General features: G+C 46.2%; 4 protein-coding genes across 4 annotated transcripts; 3 read left to right on the top strand and 1 right to left on the bottom strand.

Moving 5' to 3' along the window:
* Positions 1-1,754: 1,754 nt before the first annotated feature.
* On the top strand, positions 1,755-3,327 carry LOC124152524 (iduronate 2-sulfatase-like). Its single transcript, XM_046525487.2, has one exon. It carries the CDS (start codon positions 1,755-1,757, stop codon positions 2,736-2,738), a length of 984 nt encoding a protein of 327 aa, XP_046381443.2. The 3' UTR covers positions 2,739-3,327.
* On the top strand, positions 2,793-3,299 carry LOC125378717 (iduronate 2-sulfatase-like). The gene has a single exon (XM_048394658.1). The coding sequence runs from the start codon at positions 2,793-2,795 to the stop codon at positions 3,297-3,299; it is 507 nt and encodes a 168-aa protein (XP_048250615.1).
* Positions 3,328-3,881: 554 nt separating the features above from the next.
* LOC124152523 (iduronate 2-sulfatase-like) lies at positions 3,882-5,411 on the bottom strand. Its single transcript, XM_046525486.2, has one exon. It carries the CDS (start codon positions 5,409-5,411, stop codon positions 3,882-3,884), a length of 1,530 nt encoding a protein of 509 aa, XP_046381442.2.
* Positions 5,412-17,528: 12,117 nt separating this feature from the next.
* Positions 17,529-19,046, top strand: LOC124152521 (iduronate 2-sulfatase-like). Its single transcript, XM_046525484.2, has one exon. It carries the CDS (start codon positions 17,529-17,531, stop codon positions 19,044-19,046), a length of 1,518 nt encoding a protein of 505 aa, XP_046381440.2.
* The last annotated feature ends 320 nt before the right edge of the window (positions 19,047-19,366 follow it).

The following is a 19,366-nucleotide window of genomic DNA, read 5'->3' on the forward strand; positions in this document are numbered from 1 at the left end:
CTGGTGAGTCTAAACTTTTGATGGGTAGTATATTTCATGTCTATTATATATACTGAAACAAATTAAAAATTCACAATCCTAACATTTTAACATTTTGACCAGTTATCATTGTGGGCCCTTATTGTGTATTTAAACACTAATGGCCACCTATTGTCTTCAGATAACACCCGTTTTTGTGCAGGTGAATCGATCAAAATCATGTGCACAGCACTATGGTGGCAAAAGTGTTTTTTCACGTGCAACTGGTCATGTGGCCATAATACCGCACGTGTTTTCAGCCATACTTGTAAGCAGTCATTAACAAAAAAAGAAAAACACAAGAAAGCAAAAGTCTTTACGGCCATTTGTCATGCCACGTCTTTCAAAAATGTGCAACGTGAACTTGCCATCGGCATGTTGCAGACGGGAACGTCCGTAGCTGAAGTCGCAAGGACGATGGGTTGTAGTCGACGGACTGTTTATTATTTACAGACGCATCTACAGCAAACGGGTACCACCGCTGATCGCCCTCAGCCAGGTCGACCACGTGTGACGTCGCATGCAGAGGATCGTCAGATTGTCTTACGTCACCTCCGTAACCGATTTTTGACGGCTACACCAACCAGAAATGAACTGTTTAGGGGTAGACTGAGTGCGCAAACTGTTTGAAACCGTTTGAGAACTGCTCACCTTCAAGCACGACGGCCATACTGCAGGCCGATTCTGACTCAATTACACAGACGTCAACGTCAATGTCAATTGTGGGCACAGCGACACTTACGATGGACTCAGAGGAATTGCAATCAAGTCGTCTTTAGTGATGAATCCCGATTTAATCTTCGATTTGCTGATGGTAGGGCGAGTGTGTGGAGGCGCCGTCATGAACGTTACGCCCAGTGTTGTGTACAGGAAGTTGACAGTTTTCGAGGCGGAAGTGTCATGGTGTGGGATGCTTTCTGTGGCAATGCACGTTCCAGGCTTCTTGTCATCCGTGGCAACCTCAACGCTGCTGCTTACCACGAACAGGTACTGGCACCAGAACTTCTGCCTTTTATGGCAGCACGTGGACCCGGTTTGATCGTCCAACACGACTATGCCAGACCCCACACAGTAATTTTGACAACGAATTTCCTTCAGAATGCGGGAGTCAACGTCATGGACTGGCCGTCAAGGTCTCCCGACTTCAATCCCATCGAACACGTCTGGGCTGCTCTTGGCAGGAGTCTGCGCACTCTCCAGGACCAACCACTGAATTTGCAAGATCTTGGCACCATTTTACAGCAACAATGGCGTCGTCTTCCCAATCATGTGTTCACAAGCATCACAAGGTCCATGCGGAGGCGTTGTGTGGCAGTTGTCAACGCACATGGTGGCCATACACGCTACTGAACTTGTGTGCCATCAGATTCTCGTGCTTGGGACTTATGATTTAAACTGTTGATGTTATTACCGAATACCGTAGGTGCTTGGAACAAATTATGGTTACCACCGTTAATTAAAATCCTTCTTTGGACATTAATGATTACAAATTACCTTCTCTGATACATTTGTCCGTTGTATATCATATATGGGATTACTTTTAAAAATGTGAAGTTTTTAATTTGACTCAGTATATATTGTAAAAAAATATACATGATCTATATATCCTTCAGATAATGGTTCCAAGGCTGCAAGAAACTAGGTTGACGTGGTGACATAGTACAGCTGTATGTCTTATCTCCTTCCCAGTCCACCACGTCTGTGATAGTGAAAAACATTCACCAAAAAAGGCAGCCATGTTGTGGCACCGCTTGACGGTTGTGCTGATTCTAGTAAGTACACACGTCCATTGCAAAAGGAAAAATGTATTATTTCTTGTGGCAGATGACATGAGACCAGATCTGGATGTATATCAAGGAAGGGACTCTCCCTCCCCCGTCAGAGAGAAGGTCCACGCCCCAAACTTGAACTCTCTGGCAGGGAAGAGCCTTCTCCTCCGTCGTGCTTACGTCCAGCAGTCAGTGTGTTCCCCTAGCCGCACCTCCCTCCTTACTGGGCGCCGTCCTGACACCACCCACGTGTACGACCTTCACACCTACTGGAGGAAGGCTGCTGGCAACTTCACAACCTTACCCGAGTACTTCAAAAGACATGGCTACAATACCCTAGGCTTTGGGAAGATCTTCCATCCCGGAGGTGCATCGGGAGATAATGATCCATTGTCATGGTCGGAGCCATGCTATGAAACCAGACCAAAGGTGAATAGCTTTGCTGATGATGGGAATTCATGGCGCGCGGTACCAACGTCTCTCTTAAACAGCAATTCCCTTCAAGACACCGTCACTACAGACATGGCAATTCAGAAGTTGAAGTCCATTGCACCGAAAGCTCGATCTGGACAGGAACCCTTCTTTTTAGCAGTTGGTTATCACAAGCCACATCTTCCATTTGTCTTCCCGGAGAAGTTTCTAAGCTACTACCCAGATCAATCCATTCACGTACCTCCAAATCAGTACGCCCCTCTGGACATGCCCTCTCTCGCTTGGATCACGTACCCGGAGCTGAGGCATTACAAAGACATTGCTGCTCTGAATGCAACAGGGGCGCCCAATACAACCCTGCCAGCCAATGTAGTAAAGAACCTGAGACGAGCCTACTACAGCTGCATCTCCTACATTGATGAGGAACTGGGAAGGGTCCTAGCAGAACTGGAACACCAAGGCCTGGCAAATGACACAATCATATCCTTCTTTGGGGACCATGGATGGCAGTTAGGTTAACACGGGTTGTGGACCAAACACACCAACTTCGACATAGCTACCCATGCCCCTATGATGATACATATTCCCGGACTCACCGACCAAGGAATACCGACAGAAGAGCTTGTAGAGTTTGTGGACCTGTTCCCTACACTGGTTGAGGCAGCTGGTCTGCCGTCTCTTCACGTCTGTCCTGAAGATTCCTCCAAGGTGGACGTGTGCACAGAAGGACAGAGCTTCCTCCCTTTGATCAAGCAGCCCAAAACTGATAATTGGAAGAAGGCTGCCTTTTCCCAATATCCAAGACACTCCGGTGGTCGCCACAAGCTGATGGGTTACTCGATGACGACCGGTCATTATCGCTACACCGAGTGGGTCGGATTTGATGCTACTCATTACAAACCCAAGTGGTCAGTGTCTTCTGGTGCGGAGCTGTATGACCATTATCAGGATCCACAAGAGAACATCAACTTGGTTCATGACCCTGCCCACAAAGACCTGGTGGTCAAGCTCAGCCATCGTCTTCACGCAGGATGGAGGCATGAATTGACCACTCAACATGTACCGTCTATTATTGGGTAACGTTCGAGGAATAAATAACTGAAACTGGTTTCTAGGTTTTTCTATATTAGTAGTAGAAAGACATGCGTGAGTGAGTGAGTTTGGATTAATGGCGCTTTGAACAGTAGTTCAGTTATATCATGGTGTGACATTTTGATGTGGGAGACCCGAAGCGATGCAAGTCTTTGTCTTTTAACACTTGATTGATCAAGTGAGTCAGTTGGTTTTACACGCTTTTAGCAATACTCCAGCAGTACCACTGCGGGGGACACCAGAAATGGGGTTCACACATTGTACCTGTGTCAGGAATCGAACCCGGGTCCGCGGCGTGACGAGCGAATGCTTTAACCACTAGCCTACCCATCCGCCCCATAACTTGAATGAAATCCACGAGCACAGGTATGATGCTGGCAGTAATAAATGAGGTGAGGTGTTAAACGTCGTATTCAGTAGTGTTACACTAACATACGCTGATTCGAGATTCGAGATTCAGATAGTTTTGTAATAACCATGCTCGAAATTACATTTTCGATGTCAGTGATGAAATAATAATGACACAAAAATAAGTGATTTCTCAAATGAACAGATTTAATACAATACCGTTCAACCTATAATGCTTCCGCCATGACCACCCGTCATCTCGGCTCTCCATCCAGCATGTAGCTGCTTCCTCAACTGGCCGCGAAGTCCTTGTTGGGCAGCATGGCGCGCTATGTTGTGATTCTCCTCAGGATCATTCAGATGGTCGTACAGCTCCACTCCATGAAGCTGGTCCCACTGAGGCATGTAGTGGGGCTTGCTGAGGAACGTCACCCATTCAGTGTAGCGATACCTGTCCGTGGTGATCGTGTAGCCCATGGCTGGCTTGTGGTTATACCCTCGTGGGTACTGCGAGAAGGCTGCGGTCTTCCACGAGGGCAGATTTGGGTGCTGCAGCAGAGGAACTAGACTCCTTCCTTCTGTGCAGGCGTGAGTTGAGGACGAGTCTACTTGACACGTAGGCAGTGTGGGAAGACCTGCTGCTTCTACTAGAGTTGGGAACAGGTCTACAAACTCTGTCAGCTTTGTTGTGCTCATCCCATGGTCCGTCATCCCTGGGACGTGGATCATAAGAGGCGAGTGGGTGGCGATGTCAAAATTGGTGTGTTTGCACCATTCACCGTGTTCTCCTAACTGCCAGCCATGATCGCCGAAAAATGACACAATCGTGTTGTCAGCTAGACCTTGCTTCTCCAGTGCATCTAGAACCTTCCCGAGTTCAAAGTCCATGAAGCTAACAGCGCTGTAGTAGGCTCTGCGTAGTTGTTTAACCACCTGGTCAGGCAAGGTCGTGTTTGGGTTGCCGGATGCATTCAGTCGGGCTATGTCAGTGTAGTGCCTCAGTTCATTATATGATGTCCAGGCAATATGAGGCATGCCGTCAGGAGCTTGAGGGTTGGGTGGAAGATGGATGGAGTCTTCTGGGTAATAATCCAGAAAGCGAGCTGGGAATTGGAACGGCAAATGGGGCTTGTGGAACCCAACTGCTAGGAAGAAATTCTCTCCATTCTTTGCCTTTTGGGTGATGTTTTTAATGACTTGCACTGCATGGTTGGCTATCATCGTGTCCTGCAGGACATGCTGGCTGTCCAAAAGATTATCCGGTACTGCTTTCCAACTTGACCCGTCTCTAAGGTAATTATTTGCTTGATGGGCATCAAAATATTTCTCAGACCACGAGGAAGGATCATTTCCTCCTGAACCCACGCCCGGGTGGAATATTTTACCAACTCCAATGCTGTGGTAGCCGTGGTTCTTGAAGAACTGGGGAATGGTCGTGAAGTTGCCGGCAGCGTGTCTAAAGTAGGTGTCAAGGTCATACACGTGGGTGGTGTCAGGACGGCGCCCAGTCAGCAGGGAGGTGCGGCTCGGGGAACATAGAGCCTGCTGGGCATATGCCCTCTTGAAGACCATGCTTTTACTGGCGAGGCCTGCTAGATTCGGGGCGTGAATTGGTGGATGGACTGGAGATGGAAAGTAGGGACCATTGTACATGGGCAGCTCTGGACGCAGGTCATCGGCGCACAGGAACAAGACGTTCATCCGGGCGCTGACGCAGGAGATGAAGCAGACGACATATATTCCAAGCTCCATGTTTGAGTCTTTTCTGTTGTTGGACGATTTAATTTTTGACAGGTTTAAGATTACAACCCGTGTTTCAGTCAAACAAGACCATATATAATCCTTGTCACGATATAGGAGTGTCTTGTGCCGAACACAAAAGTAGGACACGTGTCTGGATACGTACGAACTGATAACGTCGACAGTGTTCCTGCAACATGTAGGTGGTACAAATGAACTCAGTTATAAGGTCAGTTAAGTCAGTTATTAGGTTAGGAGATTATTCAGAATATGTTTGATTCCTCAGATATTATCTTATTTGACTTACTTTGATGAGCTCAAACTAAAATATATTATTGTTTTGCAATGTTAATTGACTGATTGTTTTATATAGTTTGTTGATATACTCCCAACCAAGAAGTCATTTGAGAGAGAGAGAGAGAGATAGAGAGAGAGAAAAGAGAGAGAGAGAGATAGAGAGAGAGAAAAGAGAGAGAGTGAGAGCGAGAAGGGATAGAGAAAAGGGGAGAAAGAGTGGAGAGCGCGAACGAGATCGAGTGGAAAGAGAGAGAGCGAGATAAGGGAGATGGAGGGTGGATAGAGAGAGAGAGAAATAGAGAGAAAGAGAGGGCGACAGAGGGGAGAGAAGGGGAGATAGAGAGTGGAGAGAGAGAAGGGAGAGAGACAGATGCTGTGACTGAAGGGAACTAAGTCATTTGAGAGAGAGAGAGAGAGAGAAGGGAGATAACTAGAGAGCGTGTGAAAGCGAGAAGAGAGCGATTAAATGGGAGAGAGCGAAAGAGAGCGAGAGGAAAGAGAGCGGGAGAGTGAAGGGGCATATAGAGGGTGGAGAGCAGAAGAGAGAGAAAGAGAGAAGGGAGATAGGGAATGGAAATAGCGCGAGTGAGAGGAGAGAGGGCGAGGGAGAGAAGGGAGTTAGAGAATGAGGAGAGCGAGAGAGAGCGAAAGAGAGAGAAGGAGATAGAGCGAGAGTGAGAGAGAGGGGAGAGAGAAAGAGAGAGGGAGATAGAGAGTGGAGAGAGCGAGAGAGAGAGTGTGTGTGTGGAGAGAGAGAAAAGGGAGATAGAGGGTGGAGAGCGAGAGAGGGCGAGAGGTGAGAGAGAGAGAAAAGGGAGATAGATAATTGAAATAGCGAGTGAGAGGAGAGAGGGCGAGAGAGAGAAGGGAGTTAGAGAATGGGGAGAGCGAGAGAGAAGGCGATAGAGAGAGAAGGGGAGATAGAGTGGAGAGAGCGAGAAAGAGAGAAGGAGAGGGGGAGATAGAGAGTGAGAACTAACACGACGATGGACCGTTGGGCCTCCCAAGGCCAACATTCACCATTTAATTTGGCATTAACATTAACAATAATAGCCATGTGTATATGGATATGAAAGTGTGATGCGACGTTCAGTGCTCCAGACCACAGGACCAATCGTGACCTCGGGAGGAGAGAAAGTAAGTCTGAACGAGGGATGGAGACAGAGCAGACAAAGGAGAAATGCACGTACTAGAAACAACGGAGGTTAGCGTATGTGCATATGTTGTTTGCACAAAGGATGATTTAGTGAGCTTGGGAAAGTCCGTCGGTCTTTGTTTGATATAATAATTGTTTGAATTTATTGTAATATCATTCGTAATTGTGTAGTATATATACCCTTGATATTTGGACACATACTTATCTAATGCATGTATTTCAAAATTTTAAAATGTATCAACCATGTATCTTTGCCCAAGAACATTCGCATAATTAAAACCCTTGTAAAGTTAGAAGGAAGTCGGTAATTTCAGTACCTATTACAATTAAAAGAAATGGATTGGAAATACGGTGTGATAAAATATTTATTGGGGTCTCAACTTTGAATTTATGCTTCGAAATGTCTGAAATTCGGTCATAGCATTCATGACAATGTGCATACGACTTGTGCATAGGACAATAAACGATGATCATATGTTTCAAAGGTGTAGTTTAGGATGAATTTCACGCCCAAAGTAAGTTCTTATCAGAAGCGTACATAAATGTCATCGCATGCTTTTTCAATTGTATTTGCGGTTATTTCAATTGTGTTCAATGGCTTTTGGTCCTGTGTCAGGCATACCATCTGTATAGCACATCGACCATGTGCTGATTATCCACACTATTTTTTTTAAGAGCACTTATAGCAGTCAGAAGATTCGTACATTTCAAGTTGAAAGAAATAAAATAATATCTGCATTTTTACCAAACGGTGCACTGTCAAGGTGTCTTCATAGAGTTTGGAGTCAGAAAATATACTGAAAAAAACCCATTAGAACGATGCTTACATTACGTTGTCATGGTATCAAACACCTATGTGGTTTGAGTTTTGCGTCTTTTCTTAATAGGGGCGGTCGGGTAGCTTAATGGTTAAAGCGTTCGCTCGTCACGCCGAAGACCCGGGCTCGATTCCCGACATGGGTACAATGTGTGAAGCCCATTTCTTGTGTCCCCCGCCGTGATATTGCTTGAATATTGCTAAAAGCGGCGTAAAACCGTACTCACTCACTCACTCACTTTTCTTTATATCTTTGAACGAAATCGTACAACATCTTACTTTCGACAATTATTTGCCTCTGTTATGTTACCATGGTAACCTTTTCGGTTGAGTCCTGATATATATTGTACCTAAATACCACATGTGAACGAAATCTCTAAATATCGGCCACTCAGCTCTGCAGAGGCAGCTTTTACGTTGCCATGGAGTGAGTGAGTGAGTGAGTGAGTGTGTGAGTGAGTTAGTTAGTTTAACGCCACTTTTAAGAGTATTCCAGTTATATCATGGCGTGTCAGCTTAATGTGAGAGGAAAGACCAAAGTGATGCAGGTCTCAGACGTTTACCACCTCATTGAAACCCACGAACACGGGTATGGTGCTGACAAACCTAGGAACCGGGATTCGAACCCACAATCATAGGTTTCTGGCGTGCCCAAGGGACGCAACTCTGCACAGCGAATCGCGGCGCCTTAGACGACTGGGCCACCCGTACCCACCGCGTTGCCATGAAAGAAAGGTGGAAACTTTATCATATTCTATTGTGTCCAAAGAGACGTTGTTGAGATGTATCAGTAATGAGAAGGTGCAGTGCACTTACACAAGCTCCATGGCTCTTCTACATGTCGTTTCTTAGAAAACATCAAGGGGAGATATGTACGATATATACCCTATATTTAAGAAAAAATACATTTAGGACAGTTATTACATTATTAGTTTACATGTAATCCTTAATGTAAAACCTATTACATTGAGATTACTTTATAAATAACAATTTTATGTAGGGCAGGACATGCTTACTGATTTTCAGTGATCCATTCATATAATTTCCACTGCTATATTTTGCTTTAACGCACAATGGAATCTGGATAATCGAGACTGCTCAATTCAATAACGTAGATGTTTCACATTAGTTGAAAATCGTAAATACATTCCATGGACAATCAAAATGGACAGAGTGTTAGGACCACGCATTACACAATCTGGCCTGTTGTCTGACATGAAAGGTTTCCATGCCATGAAGTAACGATAAGGAGACAGGTGCGTGTTCCCAGACATTTGTACAATTTTGTTCATGTCAAAGTCTGAATTCTTTCAGCCAATCTTTAGATGACCTCAATGTCTGGAAAGCCGATGTCTTTCTTACTGGCATCGACTGCAATTCAGGCTTAGAGGAATGTGTCGTTTTTGGTGTCAGATATCCATCAGATGCGTTCACCCAACATTGACGTCCTTGCTCGGAAGTGTAGTCTGTGAAAGCTGGACCGTGTTTAGGGTCAAAGGATGTTTTTAATATTTTTCAAACATGGACATAACACACATACCAACTGATAAGACTCTGCTGTGACGTTCACAGGCCAGAAGATACATAAATCCCTTCTTGTCAGATGGAACCCAGTGTAACTTTAGACGTTATGATGTTGAGGGTGACTCTTCTGCTGATGGCGGTGACTGCCGCCCAGGCTCGCATGAATGTGCTGTTTTTGGTGTCAGATGACATGAGGCCGGAACTCTCCCATTTTAAAGGAAAAGACTTCCCGAGTCCTGTCTATCCTCCGATGCATTCACCCAACCTTGACGCCCATGCTCGAAGGAGTCTTCTGTTAAAGAGAGCCCATGTTCAGCAGGCTGTGTGTTCCCCGAGCAGATCATCTCTCCTCACAGGACGAAGACCGGATACTACCCATGTGTATAATTTGCAAGATTACTGGAGAGTTGTGGGAGGTAACTTCACCACCATCCCTCAGTACTTTAAGGAGAACGGCTACAGAACCATTGGTTCCGGTAAGATATTTCACCCCGGACATGCCTCCAATTACAACGACCCCATATCCTGGACAGACCCATATTTTGATTCCGGACGGGAAGCCAACGCGTTTGTTTATAAAGAGCATGTTACCTGTTTGAATGTGCCGATGGATTCCTTCGAGAAACCCAGAATGCTGACTTTGCAATAAAAATTATCAGAGCGGCTGGAGAGCGTCCTTTCTTCATCGCCCAAGGATTCTGTAAACCCCATCTTCCTTTTGTGGCACCACAGAGGTACTTTGACATGTACCCGGAGTCGTCTATCAGTCTCCCACCAAACCCATACTCTCCTGATAAGATGCCAGAAATTGCATGGTCTCATTATACAGAGCTCAGAATACGCTGACATTGCGAAATTGAATGCTTCTGGAAACATTTACTCCACACTCCCTAACGATGTTATCCTCAGCTTGAGGAGAGCCTACTACAGCGCCCTCAGCTACACCGACTACGAGCTGGGACGAGTGGTCAAGGAACTGGAGAACCAAGGACTGGCCAACAACACAATCATCTCCTTCTGGGGCGATCACGGCTGGCAGCTTGGTGAACACGGTGAGTGGTGCAAACACACGGACTTTGAAATCGCCACCCACGCCCCTATGATGGTACATGTGCCGGGTCTCACTGACAACGGCATCGTGACGGAAGAACTCACCGAGTTTGTGGATCTGTTTCCAACTCTAGTCGAAGCTGCAGGTCTTCCTGTGCTTGACTTGTGTCCAGAACACTCTACCAATGTCCTTCTTTGCACCGAAGGCAATAGTTGGATACCTCTAATAACAAACCCAGCAAGTCCCAACTGGAAGAAGGCTGTGTTCTCCCAGTACCCTAGGAATGAAAGCAACGGTGATCAAATGGGCTACAGCATGACCACCGATCACCACAGATACACAGAGTGGGTCAAATTCAACCCACAACCCCTGTACAGGCCAGACTGGACCCAAGTGTTTGGTGTGGAGCTGTATGACCATCATCAGGATCCTGAGGAAAACAAGAACCTGGCGTATGATTCCGCCTACAGCGCCTTGGTGGCTCAACTCAACAAACAGCTGCATGCTGGCTCGAAGGCAGCTAGACCCAAGTGGGAAGGGCAAAAAGGGGAGGAAGATATGTCCACTATTGCTACAATCAGAGCACCTGGTGATATGTGTAATAAAACAATTGTTTGCTATTTAACGCCGCACTCGACAATATTAAAGCCATAACGACGATCCAGTTTTATATGCTTTTTTAATTGCACATACTTTTTCATGCAAATTGGGTTGGTCGCGGATGCTTACGGTCGCACAGCACGTGCTTACCCTTTTCACTAACACCTAGTGTCATCACTGATTTTCAGTGATCCATTCATATAATTTCCAACTCTGTTTTGCCTTTTACGCCATATGGGATTTCCTTCATCAGATAAGCCAGACTCCAGCCAGCGTTGACGGGCTGTCGGGTAGCCTAGTGGTTAAAGCGTTCGCTCGTCACGCCGAAGACCCGGGTTCGATTCCCGACATGGGTACAATGTGTGAAGCCCATTTCTGGTGTCTCCCGCCGTGATATTACTGGATTATTGCTAAAAGCGGCGTAAAACCAAACTTACTCACTCACTCGTTTTTTCTATAACAATTAACGTGTCGAGTCTCAGTGAAATGAAATATCACATTGCTGCTTATTACAGTACATTGAGAGGGCACGGACAGCCGAGTGGTGTAATAGCAGTAATTAAATGTGCAGAGTTGCGTCCCTTGCCTAGTCCAATGCAATTTGAAATGCACATGGGTTCCCCATTTTTTGCCCTATAAAAATCCACCCAGATCGGATAACATTCATTCGTTATTGAATTGCTACCACATGCCAAGATTGACAAGAAATCGGCGACACCAATCCCTTGGACGATTGCATGCTGGACAAACCGCCCGGCAAGTAGCCAATGCATTTCAAGGCCATGTATAGACCATATACAGGCTCAAGCAACGGTACCAGACCACCAACACTACAGATGGCCGACCACGTAGTGGAAGACCAAGGGTCACCATCCGACGTCAGGATCGTTAGATTGTGCGACAGCATCTTCAAGATCGCTTTGTTACTGCTGCGGAAACTGCTTGACAGACCATGGGGACACACCAGCGACACATAAGTGCGGACGACGTGCGTCGACGATTGACGAGCAGACATCTCCACTGTCAGAGGCCACACTGAGGACCCATTGTGACACCACGTCATCGCCGGGACCGTCTTCAGTGGGCAACACAGCACCAGCTTTGGCGCCACCAGCAGTGGAGAAGAGTCCTCTTCTCAGACGAGAGCAGATGGCACAGAGAGAGGGCCTGGCGACGCCGTGAGGAACGTTATTCGGATGCTTGTGTTGTTGAGAGAGACTCGTCGGGTGGTCCGAGCATCATGGTATGGGGTGGAATTGGTCTTGCACAGGGGGTCGGCCCTGTGGTCTTCCAAAACATCGGTCGAGGGAGAGGTAATGGTGTCACAGCAGCTCGGTACATTGATCAAGTCCACACGCCATATCTCATTTGGCACGTCGCCGCAACCACGAGTTTCAGCATGATAACACCCGTGCCCACACTGCGAGAGCAGCAAGAGACTTCCTCCAGCAGAATGGCATCAGAACCATGCAGTGGCCTGCCCTCTGTCCCGATTAAAATCCCATTGAGCACCTGTGGGACGAGATTCAAAGACAGCTGAATGACGTCCGACCAGAGTCCTCAGAGTGTGTGCTCAAGTGCCTAAGGCCTTCATCAACCGCCTCATCCATTCCATGTATCGACGTTGCACGGCAGTCATCAATGAACATAGCGGACACACGAGATATATACTGACTTTTGATGCCATTTTCTTAGACACTAGTGTTGTGTTTCCCTTTAAGAACATTTGACACTTTAATTTCGACCTTGATGACAGTTTTGCCAAGTTTCGTTACCAAGAAACGTTACCAACGATATTTCTAGGATATAGGATAAAATATGACCAAGACAATTTGAAGCAGCAATAACAATTGTATTGTAGAAATCCATCATTCAGAATATTAAAATGCGAATTTACTAATTCAACAACAAAGTCCTTGACCTCCAACAGGGACATTTCTTGACAAGGGGTCATTCGTCCAGTATTCGATCAACACCATTGGTTACAACTTTAAGGTGACGACGGCCCAGACCGTTCAATACGGGATATGACCTCCATGAGAGCAATGCATCTTCGAATGCGGCGTCGAACTGGGTAGACAAGCGTCCTCACATCGACTGAGGGTATCCGATTCCATTCCTCACGGAGGGCAACGATCAACGCCTGTCTCGTGAAGGGAGGATGTTGACGTTTCCGAAGACGACGGCCCAGTTGGTCCAAGAGGATGTTCTGGTGATCGAGCTGGCCAGGACAGGACAGTCACGTTGTTGGCGTTGAGGAAGTCTCTAGTAATACGGGCTTTATGGGGTGTGGCGTTATCTTGTTGGAACACCGTCCGTTGTTGACGCTGGATGAAAGGAAGAACCACTGGCCGTAAGATATTGTCAATGTAGCGTTGTGCTGTCAGATTGCCTTCGATGATGACAAGTTCCGTCTTCTCGTCCCCGCAAATGCCGCCCCAGACCATCACACTTCCGCCCCCGTAAGGTTCCACCTCCTGGACACAACAAGGAGCCGCACGTTCACCACGTCGTCGATAAACTCGCGTCCGAAGGTTTGAAGAGTTGGAACCTGCTCTCGTCACTAAACAACACTCGCCGTCATTCCCTTTGTTGCCTTCGCTGAGTTTGCCTGCACCAGATCAATCTGGCACGTCGATTTTGACGGAGTCAAGGTCATGCCCTTGAAAGGGCGATAAGCCCGGAGGCCATAATGTCGTAGGCGTCTGGTCACTGTTTGTCTGCTGACCGGATGTCCTAAGCTGTTGGCAGCTGATGACGTCAAAGTAAGAAATCTGTTCCTCAGATGAAGTACCCGTAAAAAGCGGTCATCCTGCTGGGTCGTGACCTTTGGTCTGCCACTCCGTGGACTGTCTGCGGTTCTGCCAGTCTGACGGAGACGTGCGACCAGTCTGGTAATGGTCATCTTGGAGCAGTTCATGTTAATGGCAACAGCTCTCTGTGTCGCTCCCATCTGCAGCATACCTATGGCTCTCTCCCTCTGGACAGCGGTCAGTCTTGGCATGTTCGTTAGTGTTAATCATCGCAACCAATGATAGGGAACAGATCCGTGCGTAATTTATACCCGGAAATTGCATGATAATTTGGGAAAGAATGTTTTAAAAATTGCTGAAAAACACCAATATATCCCCAAATCCGCAAAGCACGTGCAAAGAACGACAGAAAACATGAAGGCTGTATTCGTGAGATGTGTTCTTTACTGTTTTTGAACAGGTTGGCATCTTTGTTTCAAAGTGGCAAATCAGTTAATGTTGGTAACGTTTCTTTTGGCCCTCAGTTTATATCAGGTTTCAATGAAAATGTGTCGGGTTATTTTCAGTACAATGCAAACTTTATAGGGGTTGTGTTTTGTTTGTAATTGTGTGGCTATTTCTATTTGGTTGGTTGGTTAGTTGGTTGTTTAAGGCCGCACTCAGCAATATTCCAGCTCTATGAAGGCGGTCTGTAAATAAACGAGTCTTGACCAGACAGTCCAGTGAGAGGTATCATGAGCATCGATCCACGCAATTGGGATTGATGACCTGCTTCAACCAAGTCAGCAAGCCAGACCACCCGATCCCGTTAGTCGCCTTTTACGGCAAGCATGGGATGCTGAAGACCTAATCTACCCCGGAGCTTCATGGGTCTATTTCTACTTGCAATGTGTACATTTTCTTTAGTTCGGTTGCTCTCTATGGCTTTTCAACAACCCATGTATGTCGTGAGAGGCTACTAACAGGATCAGGTGGTCATTCGCTGTGATTAGAAGTTAGATCATAAGTTACTGTTAAAATCGGTTTTATAACCACAATCAGTCAAGGAGCGAGTGGATGGCAAGGGAGTGAGTGAGTGAGTGAGCAAGAGCATGAGGGGAGGAATGAGCTTGCCAGCTTGATGTGAAGCGTGATCCTGAAATGACAGAAATCGAAGACGTTAAGCAATTCACTCACGGGTAGGATGCTGACAAGCATTGAATATTCTTCAGGGCAAAATAGGCCTTGCCCCGACCATTTTTATGACAATCCGAAGAATTAATATATAATAATATTTGGTGATATCTTCATCAGTAAGGAGTAGATACACCCATCTTTCAATAAGTTCGGAGTGAGTGAACAAGCGAGTGATTATTAAATATAATAAACTGCCGGGCAAAAGAAAGTACACACCCTTGTTTGATGGTGGTTAACAATAAAACAAACAAAAAATGGTTATTCGATGGTGATGAACCTTAATTTTTCCTGTGTTTCGGTGACTGTTTTCAGCCTAGTAACGTTTTGATAACGTTTTGTACTTGGTTTGACAAATGCATGTTTCTCGTTTATAAAGTCAATATACAGCGGCGGGTTGCGCCAGAAAAGAGCTTCACATATTTAATCACTACGCTACCCCACCGCCCCTTTTCATTGTTAAAACACTTATCACCATAACAGAACACAGATGAAGACTGGGCGATAGCAAATGTCCACTCTCTTAACCAATCTCATTAAAATCAGATTTTAGTTCTCGCTATTGCTAAACAAAGATCTGAGGACATCCCATTACGGGTCACATCAGAACGACCTTTCATCCGACCAATCAAAGCGTCGCTTACCAGATCATATACATAAACTGAAGATCAAAAGAAAGTTTACATTTTAACATTATGAATAGTAAACAAATGCATGCGTTCAAATCTGTGTAACATGCTACAAACAATTGCCCCAAACGCACCCACTCGTTTCCGAAGAACCAAGACCATGCAGGCGTCGATGCACGTGCTGCGACAAAAAGTACCGTAAAAAGGTTTTACTTTGCTGCATCTGTGCAGGTACATGTATAAAAGTCACAATCACATGAACCAAAAACATACCGAACAAATGCCACGTTCAAATGCAGAACAGAGAGAGAGGGCCATTGGTATGGTCATGGTGGGGACTCAACAAGGTCGGATTACCAGAACACTCGGTTGCTCACGTCAGACCATCAGCAAACTGATCACACGGTACAACAGGACTGGCGACACCACTGACATGCCTTGGAGTGGCAGACCACGTGTAACCACTCAATTAGATTGTTTGATCGTTAGTTGTTTAACGCCGCACTCAGCAATATTCCAGCGGCAGTTCACTCCATCAGAAGATAGATATCTGCGAACCTTGCATCTACGCAACCGGCGTTGGGTCACCGTGTCAGCAGCCGAACAGTGAGAAGACGACTGCGTGCTGTTGGCATTAGGGCATACAGATCACTCCGTGGGAAGGTGTTTTGTCCACAACATCGCTAAGACAAACAACGGTGGGCCCGACGTGTACGACGTGTACGACGTTGGCAGCGGCGCGAATGGCAACGTGTCATGTTCACCGATAAGAGCAGGTTCAACATATTCTATGCAGACGGGAAAAGAATGGCTCCTGGTTGTATGCAAGATGTCCGTGCCCATGGAAGTCGTGGTCTCGTGGTCTCCGCCAGAAGACACCGCTCGTTGTTATCCATGACAACCTCAATGCACAAGGGTACGTTGACGAAGTCCTGAGACGAGTACCGGTGCCATTTCTGCAGCGACAACCAAGGGGGATCCTGCTGCACCAGGACACCGCCCCACCACACATTCCCCCTCCACCACCCCCGGTTCAAGCAGGACTTTCTTCACATTCCCCATACATGTCCTGCGTCGAGCACTTGTGGGATCCTCTGGGTAGAGAGCTAAGGAAACGACCCAACCATCCAAACAACTTATAGGACCTTTCAGGATGTCTGGCAACATCAGACGTTTGACGTCTTCCATGAGACTGTGTTTTGAGGCGTGCATCCTTACCAGGGCGCGCAGGTCATCCGCGGTATTGATGACGTCGCCCCAATGCCACCTTAGTGTCCGCTGATGTTTCTACCAACTTAGTGGCCACAGCCTATGTCACTAAAACTTACTCTTGGTACCCCCAGTCATATACACTGACAGCCATTGGTGTTCAGCTGACTGTAATATTATCCATTTGACATTTTGCATGATAGACAACAAGTGAAATGCATACACAGTATCAATTGCATCAACATCATTTGGATCTTTTACAGTTCATCAAACTCCATGTCAACTTTCTTTTGATCTTCAGTTTATTTAGCTAAATATTCGCATTTTTTTGTTGGGCAGGATATGTGACATTTCATGTAGGGCAGGACATGGTCACCCTTTTCGCGGACACTTTGGTGTCATCAGCGTCATTTCTTGCTTTGTCGTTTTATATTTGTTGAAACCGAAATACATTTCATAGAATATCAACATGGACTGTGTGTTCAAGTTAGTACCTAACATCACTCTATCTGGCCTGTTTGTCTGACAAGAAATGTTTTTGTGCCATGATGTAACGGAAAGAAGACAGGTGCGTGTTCCCAAACATTTCTACAATTTTGTTTATCAAAATTGAAATTCTTTTAACCATTCTTAAGTTGACCTAAATGTCTCAAAAGCTGATGTCTTTCTTACAGGCATCGACTGCCATTCAGGCTTAGAGGAATGTGTCACGTTTGGTGTGATGCATCCAACGCTCTGGTTCGGACGAGTCGTCTGTTAAAGCTGGACCGTGTTGAGGGGCATGAGATGTATTTTATCTTTATTCAAACATGCACATAACGCACATACCAACTGATAAGAATCTGCTGCTATGTTCACAGGCCAGAAGATACATAAATCTCTTCTCGTCAGCTGGAAGCCAGTGTGATTTAGACGCCATCATGTTAAGGGTAACCTTTCTGCTGCTGATGGTGACTGCCGCCCTGGCTCTCATGAATGTGCTGTTTTTGGTGTCAGATGACATGAGGCCTGAACTCTCCATTTTTAAAGGAAAAGACTTCCCGAGTCCTGTCCATCCTCCGATACATTCACCCAACCTTGACGCCCTGGCTCGAAGGAGTCTTCTGTTAAAGAGAGCCCATGTTCAGCAGGCTGTGTGTTCCCCGAGCAGATCATCTCTCCTCACAGGACGAAGACCGGATACTACCCATGTGTATGATTTGCAGGTTTACTGGAGAGTTGTGGGAGGGAACTTCACCACCATACCTCAGTACTTTAAGGAGAACGGCTACAGAACCATTGGTTCCGGTAAGATATTTCACCCCGGACATGCCTCCAATTACAACGACCCCATATCCTGGACAGACCCATATTTTGAGGCAGGACAGGAAGCCAATGCGTTTACTAATAAAAAACATGCCAGCTGGTTTAGTGTGCCGATGGATCTTCTAAAGAACAACTCCCTTCAAGACACCCAGAATGCTGACTTTGCCATTAATATGATCAGAGAGGCTGCTCCCCAAGCCAGATCTGGAGAACGTCCTTTCTTCATTGCACAAGGTTTCCATAAGCCCCATCTTCCCTTTGTGGCGCCACAGATGTTCTTTGATATGTACCCCGAGTCGTCTATCAGTCTCCCAGCCAACCCATACGCTCCTGATAAGATGCCAGAAATTGCATGGTCTAATTACATAACAACAGAGCTTGGGAAATTCGAAGACATTGCAAAATTAAATGCTTCAGGAGACATTAACTCCACACTCCCTAACGATGTTATCCTCAAATTGAGGAGAGCCTACTACAGCGCCCTCAGCTACACCGACTACGAGCTGGGACGAGTGGTCAAGGAACTGGAGAACCAAGGGCTGGCCAACAACACAATCATCTCCTTCTGGGGCGATCACGGCTGGCAGCTGGGTGAACACGGTGAGTGGTGCAAACACACGGACTTTGAAATCGCCACCCACGCCCCTATGATGGTACATGTGCCGGGTCTCACTGACAACGGCATCGTGACGGAAGAAGTGACCGAGTTTGTGGATCTGTTTCTAACTCTAGTCGAAGCTGCAGGTCTTCCTGTGCTTGACTTGTGTCCAGAAAACTCTACCAATGTCCTTCTTTGCACCGAAGGCAATAGTTTGATACCTCTAATAACAAACCCAGCAAGTCCCAACTGGAAGAAGGCTGTGTTCTCCCAGTACCCTAGGAATGAAAGCAACGGTGATCAAATGGGCTACAGCATGACCACCGATCACTACAGATACACAGAGTGGGTCAAATTCAACCCACAACCCCTGTACAGGCCAGACTGGACCCAAGTGTTCGGTGTGGAACTGTATGACCATTATCAGGATCCTGAGGAAAACAAGAACCTGGCGTATGATTCCGCCTTCAGCGCCTTGGTGGCTCAACTCAGCAAACAGCTACATGCTTGCTGGAGGGCAGCTAGACCCAAGTAGGAGGGGCAACAAAAAGATGGAATATCCACCAATGCTGCAATCCGACTACGTGGTGATTAGTGTAAGAAATCATTTGTTTGTTATCCAGTTTTTTTTATAGATTTCTGTATGCATGTACTTTTTTATGAAAATTGTTGCGGGTGTTACAAGAAGGGAAGGACATGCTTTCTCTTTTCGTGAACACCTGGTGTCATCACTGATTTTCAGTGATCCATTCATATAATTGTCACCGCTTGTTGGCCTTTTATGCACAATTGAGTCTTTTTCATCAGATAATCTATGCTGTTTTTTCTCTTGCGTTAACGTTTCATGTTAAACTA

This window comes from Haliotis rufescens, unplaced genomic scaffold (genome assembly GCF_023055435.1).
Source record: "Haliotis rufescens isolate VD_foot unplaced genomic scaffold, xgHalRufe1.0.p SCAF_13, whole genome shotgun sequence".
Taxonomy (NCBI): Eukaryota; Metazoa; Mollusca; class Gastropoda; order Lepetellida; family Haliotidae; genus Haliotis; species Haliotis rufescens.